This window comes from Vigna umbellata, chromosome 6, assembly GCF_029865625.1.
Source record: "Vigna umbellata cultivar VRB3 chromosome 6, Vumbellata_1.0, whole genome shotgun sequence".
Classification (NCBI taxonomy): domain Eukaryota; kingdom Viridiplantae; phylum Streptophyta; class Magnoliopsida; order Fabales; family Fabaceae; genus Vigna; species Vigna umbellata.
This window is the reverse complement of record NC_142170.1, coordinates 27,843,101-27,860,659: the sequence shown is the minus strand read 5'-3', so window position 1 is coordinate 27,860,659 and position 17,559 is coordinate 27,843,101. Positions and strand designations below refer to the sequence as shown.

At 36.4% G+C, this 17,559-nt stretch overlaps 1 protein-coding gene across 1 annotated transcript; it reads left to right on the top strand.

Moving 5' to 3' along the window:
• Positions 1-10,898: 10,898 nt before the first annotated feature.
• On the top strand, positions 10,899-16,766 carry LOC148197124 (uncharacterized). The gene is made up of 6 exons (XM_088092264.1): positions 10,899-11,221; positions 14,716-15,217; positions 15,290-15,416; positions 15,495-15,773; positions 15,865-15,969; positions 16,049-16,766. Exons 1-6 carry the CDS (start codon positions 10,912-10,914, stop codon positions 16,580-16,582), a joined length of 1,857 nt encoding a protein of 618 aa, XP_087948390.1. The 5' UTR covers positions 10,899-10,911; the 3' UTR covers positions 16,583-16,766.
• The last annotated feature ends 793 nt before the right edge of the window (positions 16,767-17,559 follow it).

Below are 17,559 nucleotides of genomic sequence, written 5' to 3'. Positions count from 1 at the left end.
TACTTGGGGTTTTCAAAACCGCCACAAGAAAACCCCTCCTAAAATGTATTATTTTTGTAGTGAATTGAGTGTACGAGGGGTGAAATTCATTAATAGAATGTTCTGACCGTAATATTCATTTAATTTATGTTTTCCTTTACATTGTATTTTTATCATGAAATGAAACTTTCTAACATTAATATATTAACAATTAGAAATTGTTTTCTCATTGATTATACGTTACGATATTTTCTCACTAATATAGATATTTTATGATATTTTTCTCATTTGAATAAAATTATTTTACTTAGGAGTGGAACATATATTGATCGCTTTGTCTTAATAAAGCTAATGCATACCATTAATATATTAACAACTAACTATTATTTTGTATTGTAGGTATATGAACAAAGAAGTATACAAAATGAGGAAGTGTACCAAATGATGAAGGTAATAAAGACAATGAAGAACAACAAAGTTGATTATTATAATTTAGAAAATGTTTATTGTAATTTTTAAGATTGAACATGTTATTTTTTAAGTTGAACAGTTAATTGTATTTCTAACATTTATTCTTTATTTTATATAATAAGATTTAATTTTGGTTTCAGATTCTGGTTTATTATTAAATCATTTTTTATGATCATTAAATTCATTTGAATAATTAAAAAAAAATTAAATTATTTACATTACCAGCGGCTTTGGGAACCCTCACAAGTACCGGCGGTTTTGCTAAATCTCAGAAATTACTGGCGGTTTTTATAAAAACCCCCGCAAATAGCGGCGGTTTTCACAAAACACCCGCTAGTAACGGCGGTTACACAAAAAACCGTCGAAAAATATTTGTGACGGTGCTTTTCCAAGTGGTTTTTCCAACTGCGGGAAAGGTATTTACCAGGGGTTAAAACCACTGGAAATGTAAAAAAAAAAAAAACCCTGGTAAAATACAAGATTTTTGTAGTGTATTAAGCTTAATCATATTTATAATAAATATATAATTTGCATATATAGTCTTCCATGATAAAATTTGATTTGAAATTTTCCTATACAATACAAAATGTATATTGTACAATATGAAATATACCGATCGGAGTTAATGGTCATTCATGGGCAATTATCAGGTATTAATAGCTCATATTACCTAACACTTTACAAATATACGGTATTAATTATTAATTATTCGGTTTGATTCCCTAAAAATATACTGATAACTAATCATTGGACTTAACTGCCACAAACTCTACAAATAATAGAACTGATGTCAGGTAAAATAATCTTTTACTATCCCAATAAAATATAGACCTCGAAGAGTCTTTTGCAGGTCAACAACCAATTGAAGTGGATCGCGTTCAACCCTGCCAGGATGGTTTAGAGCTGCGTTCTCTACCGAATCTTAATTTTAAATTTTAAATTATAAAATATTATGCACAGGATGGTTCAGAAGTACGTTCAACGTTGTCAGGTACTACCGACTCTTAATTTTAAATTATAAAATATTATGCACAGTATGGTTCGCTTTCAACCTGGTCAAGTTCTATCAACTCTTAATTTTAAATTATAAATTATAAAATATTATGCACATAATGGTTCAGAAATGCGTTCAACTTTGTCAGGGTTCTACCGACTCTTAGTTTTAAATTATAAATTATAAAATATTATGCATAGGATGATTCAGAGCTGCGTTCAACCTGGTCAGGTTCTACCACCTCTTAATTTAAAATTATAAATTATAAAATATTATTCATAGGATGGTTCAGAAATGCATCAACATTGTCAGGTTGTACAGACTCTTAGTTTTAAATTATAAATTGTAAAATATTATGTGCAGGAAGGTTCAGACCTCAATTTGCTCAGGACCTCTTAATTTTAAATTATAAAATATTATGCAAAGGATGATTTAGAGCTGGGTTCAACATTCTCAGGTTCAACCGACTCTTAATTTTAAATTATAAATTATAAAATAGTATCCACAGGATGGTTCAGAAATGCGTTCAACCTTGTCAAGTTCTACTGACAATTAATTTAAAATTATAAATTATTAAATATTATGCAAGGATGGTTCAGAAATGCGTTCAACTTTGTCAACTCTTAATTTTAAATTATAAATAAATAAAATATTATGCACAGGATGGTTCAGAAATGCGTTCAACCTAGGTTCTACCGACTCCTAATTTAAAATTATAAATTATAAAATATTAAGCAAAGGATGGTTCAGAACTTCGTTAAACCTGAGTCTTAGTTTTAAATTATAAATTATAAAACATTATGTGCAGGAAGGTTCAGACCTCAACTTGGTCACGTTCTACCAACTCTTAATTTTAAGTTATAAAATATTTTGCATAGGAAGGTTTAGACCTAAACTTGGTCAGGTTCTACCAAATCTTAATTTTAAGTTATAAAATATTTTGCATAGGATGGTTCAGAGGTGCGTTCAACCTTGTCAAGTTCTACCGACTACTAATTTTAAATTATAAATAATAAAATATTTTGCACAGGGTGTTTCAAAAATACGTTCAACCTTGTCACGTTCTACCGACTCTTAATTTTAAATTATAAAATATTATGCATAGTACTTTCAACCTCGTCAGGTTCTACCAACTCTTAATTTTAAATTAGAAATTATAAAATATTATGCAAAGGATGGTTCACAGCTGCGTTCGACCTTGTGAGGTTCTACCAACTCTTAATTTTAAATTATAAATTATAGCCTTCGACCTTGTGAGGTTCTACCAACTCTTAACTTTAAATTATAAATTATAAAATATTATGCACAGGATGGTTCAGAAACGCGTTCAAGCGTGTTTGCTAGGTTCTACCGACTCTTAACTTTCAATTATAAATTATAAAATAGTTTGCATAGGATGGTTTCAGAAATACATTCAACCTTGTTAGGTTCTACCGCCTCTTAATTTTAATGCATAGGATGATTCAGAGCTGCGTTCAACATGGTCAGGTTCTATACCCCTCCTTATTTTAAATTATAAATTATAAAATATTATGCGCAAGATGGTTATGAAATGCGTTCAACCTTGTCAGGTTGAACCCGACTCTAAATTTTAAATTATAAATTATAAAATATTGTGCACAAGAGGTTCGGATATGCGTCCATACTTGTTAGGTTCTGCCGACTCTTAATTTTAAATTATAAATTTTAAAATATTATGCATAGGATGATTCAGAGCTATGTTCGTCAGCATCTACCACCTCTTAATTTTAAATTATAAATTATAACATATTATGCAGAGGATGGTTCAAAAATGCGTTTAACCTTGTCAGGTAACACCCACTCTTAATTTTAAATTATAAATTATAAAGTTATGCAAAGGATGGTTCAGAAATGCGTTCAACCTTATTATGTTCTACCAACTCTGAATTTTAAATTATAAAATATTATGCACAGGATGGTTCAGAGCTGCCTGCATCCTTGTCAGGTTCTACCGACTCTTAATTTCAAATTGTAAATTATAAAATATTATACACATGATGGTTCAGAAATGCGTTCAACCTTGTCAGGTTCTACCGACTCTTAATTTTAAATTATAAAATGTTATGCATAGTACTCTCAACCTGGTCAGTTCTACCAACTCTTAATTTTAAATTATAAATTATAAAAGTTCAACTCTGTCAGGTTGTTCTGACTCTTAATTTTAAATTATAAAATATAAAATTAAGCACGAAATGGTTCAGAAATGCGTTCAACCTTGTCAGATTCTACGGACTCTCAATTTTATATTATAAATTATAAAATATTATGCATAGGATGGTTGAGAAATGCTTTCAACCTTGTTAGGTTCTACCAACTCTGAATTTTAAATTAAAAAATATTATGCACAGGATGGTTCAGAGCTGCCTTCATCCTTGTCAGGTTCTACCGACTCTTAATTTCAAATTGTAAATTATAAAATATTATGCACATGATGGTTGAGAAATGCGTTCAACCTTGTCAGGTTCTACCGACTCTTAATTTTAAATTCTAAAATGTTATGCATAGTACTCTCAACCTGGTCAGTTCTACCAACTCTTAAATTTAAATTATAAATTATAAAATATCGTTCAACTCTGTCAGGTTCTACTGACTCTCAATTTTAAATTATAAAATATAAAATTATGCACGGGATGGTTCAGAAATGCGTTCAACCTTGTCTGATTCTACGGACTCTTAATTTTATATTATAAATTATAAAATATTATGCATATGATGATTGAGAAATGCTTTCAACCTTGTTAGGTTCTCACTACAAGAAATTGTTTGATTACCGAAGGGTATTTACAGACGGCCTCACGGCCTTCGGTAAAAGTAATTTACCGACGGTCAGTTATAGTATTACCGAAGGTCTATGATCCCTCGGTATTGAATACAAAAATATCGCAAAATACAGGCGGCTTTTTACCGAAGGTCCTTAGGCCCTCGGTAATGAACTGGTCATTTTAAAAACCGAGGGTCCTAGGCCGTCGGTATGTTTGAGGGTGAATTAAAATCAAAACTTCTGATTTCCCTCTCCCATTTCGAGCTCGTCGACGAAAGCCTATTTCCCTCTCCCTGCGAATCATCTCCTCAGGCGCATTGTCTCTGTCGTCACGGTTGTCCGTCGAGCTCATCCTTCATTCGGTCGTGTTAGTGAGGCGGCGTGACAGTGGTTGTCGTTGACTGAGGCGACTGCCGTGGAGTAGGAGGGTTGGTGACTGAGGTGTCATCCTTCATTCGGTAGGCTTGGAGGTGTTTTTGAGGGATTCTCCGGGAAGGGTGTTGGTGGCCGGTGATTGGGGCATTTATTGCGGCTGCCGTGGAGTAGGGAGGGTGTTCCCGCTAGGATTGCCGCAAGGTTAGTGTTCTGTTCATTTGAATTTTAGGTTTGGGGCTTCCTCCTTAATTGATTTCTATTTGTTTTCGTGCTTCCAAATTCTTGCAATTCCTTGCAAGTCATTCTATATTGGATTGTGGTTGTGGCAACAGGGGTGGTGCTTCGTGGATAGCGTGAGGAGGGCATTGCGGTGGTGACGTGTTGTGGACGTTGCTTTAACTGGTGGTGTAGTTGGGCTGGGTCTGCCATTGCAGAGGGTGCTGTGGAGCTTTTTATCAGGTTTGCTATCTTCCACCGCTGTAGTTAACTGCATTTAGAAGTTCCTCTTTTAGTGTTGGATAATAGCATGATTTTTCGTTATTTATGTTCTTGGAAGAATTTAAACATCATATCAAAATGTAACAGAAGATTTATGCACAAAGTTGTTTGTTTGTTTTTGTCGAACACCATCAAATATAGTTAGCTTCTACTTCTTGATTTGATATGAAACTGTACATCAGTATGTCAAAACTAAGTATTGGATTTTGTGGTTGTTTTATATGACTTCCTTTTGTGCATGGACTTATGCACAAGATATCATGAGTGCATCAACTTATCCCCATCTACAATAGGGCAGCTTAAAACCGGGCAGGTTGGATTGACTCCCGTTTGTTTTGTGGCTTGGAGAGACCATGCCACTTATTTTATGGTGGGTTAGGTTAGAAGATCATCTCATGTTTTATTGCGATTCTCTTATGAAGCTTTCTGTAGATAGTAAAATTAATATTAGACTCCAGTGTGGCAGAAGGTTATGACATTATATTAGATTATCCCTTATATAAACGTAGAACTAAGAAAATAAAATAACAGAAATTATTGAGATAGTTAGAGTAAAAGAGATAGTGGAAGATTATTTAAACTTTGAGGGATCATAAAATCTATTAACCAGAGAAATAACAGTGCTCTTTCCACAGCCACTGCTACCAACCAATGCTACTGTTTTTCCAGCTGGAATGGACAAGGACAGTCCTTGAAGGATTGATTTGTCTGGGCGTGATGGGTAGGAAAAGTGAACATCTTGAAAGTCAATGTCACCTTTGATTCTGCTAGGCATCTTCCCTTCTGATTCATTACTTATTAGAGGCTTTTTTTGGATCACATCCCCCTGCTCATTGCCCTCCAACCAAATTGTTTTTCTGCAGAGAACTCCATCCAAGAGCAGAATCCAGCATCTGTGTAACGTCCAGAACCTCCTTGGACGTGGCTGCTGTGTGCTCTGCTGCCATGCATTTCCACGGTTTTGCCTTACTTCAGCAAAAGAAAACAAAGCTGGTGGCTCCCAATTTTAATTCCAACTCTGTTGATTGTTTGCTCCTTCATGGGCCCTAGGCCATAACCTTCCCTTCCCATCTCCATCATTACATTATGGATTACCTTTTCTCTCTGTTTCTTGTTTCAAGAACACAGGCAAGCATAACCTTTATCAATGTCTATAATATCTCAGCTCATTTGACATGATTTCTCGTTGCTAGTTTTTTATATTACCTTTACTCATCTCTCATTATTATATGTGGTACCACCTCAAATACCAACTTAAACAAAGCAGGCACTTCGTATATAATGCTGAACATCCAAATCTCTAATGCATTTCTCCCAAACCTTTTCTTCCCTTTCCTTTACCAAATATTGAACATCGGTTTCTGTTATCAATATGTAAAATCAAACACCTTTTCTATATATCCCGGACGCCAAACCTCCTTTCCTACTTTATCGCCATTCTGCATGTGATTCTACAACCTAATTATCTAACCTAGCACCTCTATATAAATAACATGTAAAGGCAGTAAAAAATTATGGCCCAGAATCAACCAGAGACCTTATTTATTGGTCTTACTACCAAAATTTCTAGACAGTTGCTTTTATAATGTCTTACTTCACCAATTATTGATCTAAAATCAAACAGGGATCGATGTAGATGTAGTGTATGTACAGACATATTGGTAGCTATGCTAGGGGTGTTCAATTATTTTTCTCACTACATATACTACTTTTTGTCCATTTTGTGATGCTTCTGGCCTTATCTCTCTACTGGGTTTATGGTAATATACTGATTCGTGATACAATTTCCCATCAACAGCCACCTGAAGAAACAACTCTGCTATAAGTAAAAATAGACATCATCTGATTTGGTTTAAGGTAGTTAAGTTTTTCATTATGCTTTTATGGTCACTCTTTTTCTGGGGTATATCTTGGGATACCAAGTGTCCAGACCTATGAATGTGTGCATTTGACTTTCATCCAATTATAAACAAATATCTTCAATTTTTTTTATTTTATCTTCTCTAGTATTATATGTTTTATTTGAATCTAGTGTCTCCTATTTTTAGTATTTCAATTGCAAAATTTCCATTTTATTATTTAGATGTTTTAAAATTATAGCATTTATGTTTTTATATGATGATGATGGTCGATTATTTTTATATGCCAGAGTGTGAGATGCGTTATTCGCTGTTATTTCTGGCTCTTTCAATTCATTTCTTTTCCCCTTTTTTAACAAATACTGCTATGATATTAAATATTGGAAAATTAATTTATGTTTCTAGTGGTACTTCCACGTTTTATAAGATTAAGCTAATGATTTTTGCAAAGTGAATTTGGTTTTAAAATAAGCACTGAGAACGTATCTACTGCTAATTTAATTTAAAGCCTGTTATGATATTAATCTTATAAAATTTAAGTGCATAGATTCTTAACTGTTCATTTCTACTACTTACAATTGTTTTAGAGAAATATTTATCAATGGGAAGATCTCAAGATCACTAACAACATTATATATACCTTTTCAATTGGGTACACCGTTTTCTTGCAAACAACACACTTTTCCTGAGTTCCAGAAAACAATCTTGAAACCTTGTTGTTTTGGACCTGTGGATTTCCCAGAGACAATACAGAGGGAATTACTTTTTTTTACTAGTAGCAATTGCATTTTTCTGTAATCCTAAAGATAGAAAGATTTTTTTTGTGTGTATTAAGAATGTGTAAAAACCTGATCAGCAGATCTTTCAACTCTAGCAATTCTTGGAATACCTTCAAGCATGAATTATAAAGTCAGATGAAAAGAGAACAGAATAACTTGAAAATAGTGTATATTGTTAGAACTAAAAGAAGTACTTGATTTGAAGAAATAAGTAACGTGCGTCCAAATCTCAAACATCGAGAAGAAGATAGCTGTTAGATAAATGGTATGCTTTCAGAATCGAAATATGAATTCTTAAATTACTGTTAATAGAATAAAATAAAGATACATAAAGGATCTAAGATTAGGTTCTTTACAATTAAATGCATACCAGATACGATCAGAACTATTCATGAAAGGTACAAAAAGTTTATCAGATAATGGAAAAATGCAACCTCACACAGTAATAGTAATTCATCTGAAGAGTGTTGAGCACTCTTTGAAAGATATGAAGTAGAAATAGGAACTAATTCATCTGAACTTAGTGTCAACAGGAATATCCTTTTATTCTACACTTTGCCATATGGATTCGCCACATGGATTCACCTTGGCCTCTTCCCTACTCAGGGCCACATTCTCCTTATTCAGATTGAAAAACAAATAATATATCTCAATCTGTTATTCACACTGGACCATTCTCTCTAAGTTACAATAGATATCATCAATTCTGGTCTATTTCCAACCCTCAATTCTATGATTACAATGCTCCTTTTTCCTATATCTCATTCAAGTCACATTGTATGATTATTACTGGAAACAGAACAGATTTTTCGAGCATATACTCTTTAGCTATGTGTCCTCATAAAAGAAGAAAATATACACTTTCCAAGCATTAAATCATAAAAATCATCATCAATCCACAAGAAGAAAAAAAAAAAGAATCATTCGACCAATCTAAGAGTGAAAGCTCAAATGAAGCTTTGATCAAATTCAGAGAAAAGAAAAGATAAAAGCATGATCCTATGTTTGGTCTCACCTTGAGGGTGCCCTTGCAGTGGTGGCATCTGAAACACGATTTATGGTACACCTTGTTGTCAGCAGTAAGTTGTTCCACCCAATACACTTTCTTTTCACAAGCTGTGCACTTCTGGGTGGTGCCTGCAAATGATGCCATCTCAAATGGTGATTTAGAATTTCAACACCAGATATTTTAGCTTATAGCCAGATTTGGTGTTTAAACCATTACTTTTTGAGTTAAAATGGAAGTAGAGTGGTAATTTTGAACTTTTTGTCGTGCATTACTCATTTTAAGCTATTGTTTGTTTATAATATATAACATTATTATAAGTTGGTATATAAAGATTATTATATGTTGCAAATATAGGTTTTTTGGAGGAAGACCCACTGTTCAATTGAATAAAGTTGGTGTCAAATTTGGAGGTGTTGCAAATTAGGAGGAGTTAAGCATCTGAAACAAGTATGTACTCAATCATATTTTATTGAAGTTTTCAAAGTCCTGTTTTTGGTGCCTGAATGTGCATTTATTGTAAACTTTGTTGGGTATGTGTTGATTTTAGCATTGTAAATAACCTTATTGGAATATTTTGAATTGTGGACTTGTATTTGATTTAAATTCTGATTTGTATGGTAAAAAACTACATAACAGACCTATAATCCGTGCCTTTGGTTCATGTTTATGGTCCAAACTTGATCTCACTCTCTCCCTTTATGTCCAACATCCAACCACATTTAAAGTAAGTCTTAATGTTTGACCAAGAAACACAAAATACTAAAGTAGGCTACCAAACTACACATACACTGTTCTAAAAAGTTTAGAACAGTTAAACCTACCTAGTACAGAAATGACACTACCAAAAGTACCTAAAACTGAAAACATGACTACCTAGAACCTAAAACTAGTTAGCAGAATAGGATAAAAGTCATAATATGGACAAGGTTAAGAACCTTGTCCTTCATAGGCAGTTAGTCTTTGGTTGTTTCTTACATTAGTGTGAAGGACCATTTGAACAGTGCACAGTAGTTTGTAATGACCAAATACACTTGTGAGGTTCAAATGACCATTTGTGAGGTTCAAATGATTTGTCAATCAAGTTTATATCATCAAATTGGATGTGTGCAAACACTTAAACAGCCAAGGAATACACTACAACAGAATTTCACTACAACAGAATTTCACTACATCAGATTTGAAAACTAAGTGGAATCAAAGCTGGAAAGCACCAACAAAGATTATGAAAGTCCTAATTGAGTAGATCTAGCTTTAGAATATGAGCTAGGAGAGAATATGAAAGTCTTTAGAAGACCACTATTTCACACAATAATTAGTACCAAACTAGATCAAAAAGTGGACCAGAAATGTAGAAGGACAGCTCCATATTCTGACTTCAATTGGTCAATTTTAAGCTTTTCATGCACCATTATCTAATCTACACTGGTCCTAATCCTCTACATAACAGATAAGTGCAGATTTTTATAATTTGTATATAACAGATATTTGTATATAATGTGGCTGGATTTTCAATGTGGCTTCATTTTCAATGCTGTAACAAGTTTAATACAACAATTACAACCTTTATAAACTGCCAAACAGCACAACATCCCTGCTGCACGAAAATAGACACCCACTACAACTTTTTCTTCTTGAAAAGAACTTCATAAAGTGCACTAGAATTGTTTGAATTTGCAAACTGCATAAAGACATCCATGGTTAAATTGTTGTATATATCCATGCTTTTATAGATATTTGATTGTCTAAATTATGTTGATGTGTATATGGTATGTTCATTTACCTTGTATTTCATTTCTTAGCCTATAACTTCATTAAGTGGAGTAGTCATTTAAGTACCTATGGTACTACACACATTCTCAAATCAATGAGAAGGGTAAAAATACACAAAACACTTAGAAACTAGAAATTATTAGGAAGTACTCTAGAGAAGAGAACTTTTGTTGTAATAAGTTGTCTCCTCCAACTTTAATACAGAGCCCCCCTTAGTATGTCTAAGGCATTTCAATACCGAGGACTTCTCTTTGCATGCCCTTATTGAATGCCTATGACCATAGTGTTGAAATTGCATTCCATGTTCGACTTGAGTAGCAATAGGTTTATTACTTATGTGACATGGAGTGTTGCTGTTTTGGCTAAGTTTTTATTTGTTTGGCTTGTCACAGAACATGGCCCATTTTCCCAACCATCGTGCATGGATGTACGACCGTTGTTATAGTGGAAGGAGAGGTTTGAAGGAATCTTTTGTCATTGGAGTTGAAGAGTTCGTGGAGACGGCCCGACGATATCAATATTATGCCCTTGATGAAGGGATTCGATGTCCATGCATCAAGTGCGAATGTACAAGCATTCTGAAAGATGAAGTCGTCAAAGTTCACCTTTACCAAAAAGGGTTCATGCCTAATTACACGGTCTGGACATTTCATGGTGAAGAAATTCCTTCGACCTCCACTACAGCTGAAAAACGGCTTGCATCAGGTTCGAATACTGTTGTACATACATGTGAGATAGATCAATTTGCCTACATGCAAGAGATGGTCGACCACGCTCTTCGTCACCATGCTGCAGAAGCAGACGATAGTCATGATGAAGAGCCTCCAAATGAAACGACGCAGAGGTTTTACAATTTACTGACAGAGGCAAATCTACCTGTATTTGAAGGTTCATCTGAGTCAAAATTGTCAGTGTGCATTAGACTCATGGCTGGGAAATCTAATTGGAACGTTCCCATTCAAGCAGTGGACTTCTATACAAAACTGATGTTAGATTTGACACCACCAAACAATTTGATGCCGAAGAATTTTTACCAAGCCAAAAAATGTGTTTCAAGGTTGGGATTGGATGTGAAGAAGATTGATTGTTGTGTTAATGGATGTATGTTATTCTATGACAATGACAGTGGCAAAAATGATGCACTGTTGGTTGAATGCAAGTTTTGTGGCTCACCTCGATATCAGACAATGCATGCTGGACGGAGGCAAAAAAAACCAATTCCATTAAAGTCCATGTTCTACTTACCTATAATTCCAAGATTACAAAGATTGTTTACTTCAATGCAAACAGCAGAACACATGACATGGCATGATGGTAACAAAACTCCGGGACTTTTGCGTCATCCTTCTGATGGTGAAGCTTGGAAGCACTTCAATCGTAAACATCCATCCTTTGCTAGTGAACCGCGTAACGTCAGACTTGGTCTATGCTCTGATGGGTTTACCCCATACATTCAAGCGTCTGCATCACCGTATTCATGTTGGCCCGTGATAGTTACCCCATACAATCTACCACCTGAGATGTGCATGACAAAGCCTTACATGTTTTTATCGTGTATAATACCAGGTCCATCTAATCCCAAATCATTGATTGATGTTTACTTGGAGCCTTTGATTGATGATTTGAAGAAGTTATGGAATGGTGTTTGGACGTATGACGTTTCAAGGAGGCAAAATTTCCTTATGAGGGCAGCCTTGATGTGGACAATTAATGACTTCCCAGCGTACGGCATGTTATCTGGTTGGAGCACACATGGTCGATTAGCTTGTCCACATTGCATGGAACATACAAAGTCATTCCAATTGAGTCATGGCCGGAAAAGTAGTTGGTTTGACTGCCATCGACGGTTCTTGCCCATTGATCACCCCTTTAGAAGAAACAAAAAGGCATTTCGAAAAGGACAAGTTGAAACGGATATGCCCCCGCCAAAGTTGACTGGATCACACGTGTGGAGAAGAGTGAAAGACTACCCAAAAGTGACTGAATCTGGTCAGAATAGGCTAGAAGGGTTTGGGGAATGGCATAATTGGACTAAAAGAAGCATATTCTGGGAACTTCCCTATTGGAAGGACAACTTGCTAAGACACAACATCGATGTCATGCACACAGAAAAAAATTTCTTTGACAATGTCTTCAACACAGTCATGGATGTTAAAGGTAAGACAAAAGATAATGAGAAAGCAAGAAAAGATTTACCTTTGTATTGTGGACGAAAAGACTTAGAGTTGAAGGCACAAGGTAACGGCCGATTATTTAAACCAAAAGCAAATTACACCATGTCAAAAGACGAGACAAGAATAGTGTGTGGATGGATCAAGGAGCTTAGAATGCCAGATGGATATGCTTCTAACTTGTCCAGATGTGCCAATGTTCAGACTGGTACTATTCAAGGGTTGAAGAGTCATGATTGTCATGTATTCATGGAGACTTTCATCCCTCTTGCGTTCAGTTGTTTGCCAACACACGTGTTACATCCACTGATAGAAATCAGTAACTTCTTTAAAGATTTGTGTTGCACGACACTAAAGGAAGATTCCCTTAAGAAGATGGATGAAAATATCCCGATTATTCTCTGCAAATTGGAAAGAATATTCCCTCCTGCATTCTTTGATTCAATGGAGCACATTCCAATTCATCTTGCATATGAAGCTTGGCTTGGGGGACCCGTGCAGTACAGGTGGATGTATCCCTTTGAAAGGTTTATGGGAGAATCCAAACGCTCAGTTAAAAATAAAGCTAGAGTGGAAGGCTCAATTTGTGCAGCTTACTTGCACAGAGAGACAACTTATTTTTGTTCACATTATTTCAAGAACTTCATGTTGTCCCCCACTCATGTCAGAAATGAAATGCAATGGCAAGTTGAACCACGTGAAGGTGCATTATCAGTTTTCCGACAAACAGGCCGTCACGCAGGGAAAGAATTCACTCACTGGTTAACTGATGTTGAATTAAACTCTGCTCATGTCCATGTCTTGATCAATTGCAGTGAAGTAAAGCCGTACCTTGAGTATGTCATCATCCATCTCTAATCTATCAAACGGTTTAATTGTTATACACTAATGAATTTCATTTGTACCAGCTCATTTGTTGTGGCTGAGCAAGTCGCAGAAGGAAATACTTCTGCTAGAATACACTCAGAGTTTCCGCATTGGTTTAGAAATCAGGTCCGTAGTTTTTCCTACGTTTAGAGCAAGGTTAATTTGACCATTGCTTTTATAATTTTGTTACTACCTTTGTAGGTTTTTAATCAGGCATTAACTCCCACGGTTCAAGAGTTAAGACATCTCTCCAATTGGCCAATGAGATGTGTCAAAGAATGGCACACTTACTTCATCAATGGTTACAAATTCCATACACATGAATGGTCTAAAGGAAAGAAAACATCAAATTGTGGTGTGTATGTCAAGGGCCTAACAGAGGGGTCTTATGATGATTTCTACAGCATCATTCATAAAATATATGAGTTAGAGTACAACAACACTACTTCTCCAAACAGAGTGGTACTCTTCTATTGTGAATGGTTTGATCCTTCTAGAGCTGGTACTAGAGTGGATCCACGCTTTAATATTGTAGAACTGAACCAGAGACTAAGATATGGGCCTTTTGATCCTTTCATTCTACCATCTAATGTGACAGGTTTATTATGTGCCATATCCACCATTTCGCAATATTGACAAGCGTGGTTGGGCCGTAGCAATACAAACGAAGCCTAGAGGTCGCATAGACTCAAATCAAGTAGAGGAAGATGTAGCCTACCAACTTGACCAAATGTCACAACCACAAGAAATTATCGAAGTTGAACGTATAACCGCATTGGTCGACCCTGATGGTGATGGAGATGAATTAGAAGCAACAGTACAACGTGATGAAGAAGAAGAGGAAGAAGAAGAACAAGAAGAAGAAGAAGAATATGAAGAAGAACAAGAAGAAGAAGATGATGATGATGATGACGATGAAGAAGAAGAACAAGAAGAAGAAGACGATGATGAAGATGAAGATGAAGATGAAGATGATGATCAGGATGACGATGATTGAATGTTGAACATCTATTGTAGCAAATTGGACTATCATTTCATTACCATTATCTAAAATACCATCTTTAAGTTGTATGGAATTACTTGTACATTGACTTTGAAAACAATTCATCCTTCTTTATTTATTTATATTTATTCGCTTTGTTTGTAACCATTTCAATGCAGTAATGACAGGACAAGGTTCAGACCGTCCTGATAAAGGAAAAGGGGTAGCAAGGCCTACGAAGAGGAAACGGCAGGCACCAAAGTATGTACTTAGGGTGCCTGCTAGACTACCTACCCCTGCTCCCGGTAGTTCATCATCTGTGGGGCCTCCTCCTACCCCTAGTATACAGACTCCTACACCAGCAGTAGACCCTACTCCTCCTCCTCGTGCAGTACACCCTTCTACTACCACTGCAGTAGACCCTTCTCCTCCTCCTGCAGCACACCCTTCTACAACCCCTGCAGCAGACCCTCTTCCTCCTCCTCTTATTGCCACCCCCACTCCTCCCCCTATTGTTATTACCCCCACTCCTCTCCCTGACCCTACTTCTATACCTTCCTCATCTTCTGTACCTCCTTCTGAGACTGTCACACCACTTGGTGATCCAGATTCAAGTGGTGATGCTGAAGATCTTGACCCGCCCCTCCATGATCGACCATGGATTGAGCCCTATGGTAAAGGGTAAGTTTATAATCTGTTGATATCATTTGATGTTTAAACCATATTGTAATTGAAATGAGTTTTGTTATGCAGGTTTATTCCATCTAGGGTTGCTTCCCAGGCCATCACACGTTCAATAAAGCAACAGTTTTTAACTCCATGGCCTACTTGGGGAGCAATACCTCATGACGACAGAAAGCCATTCTGGCAGCGCTTTCAGGTGAGCAATCTATTACACTAATGTCCGTCTTATTTTAGTATGTTCTGTAATCAATGTTTGTTCTCTTTAATGTTACAGATGAAGGTGCAGTGGAATCCTGAACATGAAACTCAGATACACAGAAATTTCCACATGAAAGCATCTCATCGGCTGTCAGAGATGTTTAGGGATGCCCGGATTGCAGGACAGCGCCCTAACTGGCTGGGTGAGCACATTTGGAACTCTTTACTGGCCCATTGGAATACAGTAGAGTTCCGCAATAAGTGTGCCAAAGCCCAGCGGAACAGAGCGTCTGAAAGGGGTGGCACCCTGCATACTGGTGGGTCGATCACCATTCATGAGCATGCCATTCGTATGGTATAATCTCATTACATAACTTTTTCTTTCATAAATAAGTTATGTATATTGTATTTCATATGTACGCTTGTAATTCTTAATTATGTTACAGGCACAGGCTCTAGGACGGGCGGTCCATGTTGATGAGGTATTTGCACAGACTCACGTTCGGAAGGGAACTAATCAATTTGTTGATGAAAGATCTCGGAAGACTCATGTAAGCAAATAACACTATTAGTAATTGTTCATTTATGTTATACTATCGTTCCCTGACATTGCTTTTAATGTTTCAACAGGAAGACTTTTCTACGAGACTTTCACAGGTTAGATCTGAACATGAGTCAGCTCCTACACCGGATGATGCCAGTAATGCAGATGATGACATCCGTAGGACGCAGTGCTGGATCGACACCGTTGGTGGGAAGAAAAAGGGACGAGTCTATGGTGCGGGACAGCTTGCTGCAAACTATACAGCATCCAGAGGAGGTACTCTGAAGCACCAGCCTTCTTCTTCCACCAGTACTCCTGACGAGGTTCTTCAACTCAGGCGGGAACTCCATGAACGTGACCAGGAGCTCACTGATCTCAGAGCAGAGTTTACAAATTTGAAGGCCCTGGTCATGACTGTCTTGCCTCAAACCTCACAGGACGTACAAAATATCCCTTCCACCCAATCACGACCTTCCTCATCACCTGCTGCCACTCAGCAGCCCACTTCAGTCCAACCCTCATCAGTCCAACCCTCATCAGTCCAACCCACACCAGTCCAGCCATCAATAGAGGAGCAGGATGATGAAAATCATTCTGATGATAGTTATGTACATTATTAGGTTTCATTTTCTTATTACTTGTTAGACAAACATTTGGATATTAGAACATTTTGAGTTGATATCATTTCAATGTTAGATGTACTTACAGACTTTGGATGTTACAACATCCTTGTGTTACATTGTTTTATGTTTGAACTATAAATACATTATTTATACATTAATGGATGTCCTGTGGATTATTTGATGTGCCTTGGATATTGATCATTGTTTGGATCTTTGAGATGCACATTATGCATCTTTGTATGTGTTTGAAAACTGTTATGCAGGTCTGTTTGTAAATGAAATTTGTTATACAGGTCTGGGTTGCAGAGGGAAAACCATTTCTCTGAAACCTGCTCTGCATTTTACCGAAGGCTTTTGCCCTTCGGTAAATGCCCTCGTCTGCCCATTACCGAAGGCTTCCGCCCTTCGGTAAATACCCTCGATTGCTCATTACCGAGGGCTTTCGCCCTTCGGTAATTACCGAAGGCTTTCGCCCTTCGGTAATTACCGAAGGCTTTCGCCCTTCGGTAATTACCGAGGGCTTTCGCCCTTCGGTAATTACCGAAGGCTTATGGCCCTCGGTAATTACCGAAGGGCGGAAGCCCTCGGTAATGGTTAGCGACAAGAGATTTACCGAAGGATTTTTGGCCGTCGATAGGCCTTCGGTAAACATCCATTATCGACGGCTTTTGGCATTTTCCGAGGGCTTCTGGCCTTCGGTAATGCCCTACTTTTTTGTAGTGTCTACCGACTCTTAATTTTAAACTATAAATTATAAAATATTATGCATAGGATGATTCAGAGCTGTGTTCAACCTTGTCAGCGTCTACCACCTCTTAATTTTAAATTATAAATTATAAAATATTGTGCAAAAGAGGTTCAGAAATGCGTTCATACTTGTTAGGTTCTGCCGACTCTTATTTTTAAATTATAAATTTTAAAATATTATGCATAGGATGATTCAGAGCTGCGTTGGTCGGCATCTACCACCTCTT

Bases quoted from the DNA above. Each gene is read 5' to 3' on its own strand.
- LOC148197124 (XM_088092264.1), top strand. From the start codon at position 10,912: ATGGCCCATTTTCCCAACCATCGTGCATGGATGTACGACCGTTGTTAT. The intron at 15,218-15,289 runs GTAAGTTTATAA...TTTGTTATGCAG, and splicing joins ATTGAGCCCTATGGTAAAGG to GTTTATTCCATCTAGGGTTG. The intron at 15,417-15,494 runs GTGAGCAATCTA...TTAATGTTACAG, and splicing joins CATTCTGGCAGCGCTTTCAG to ATGAAGGTGCAGTGGAATCC.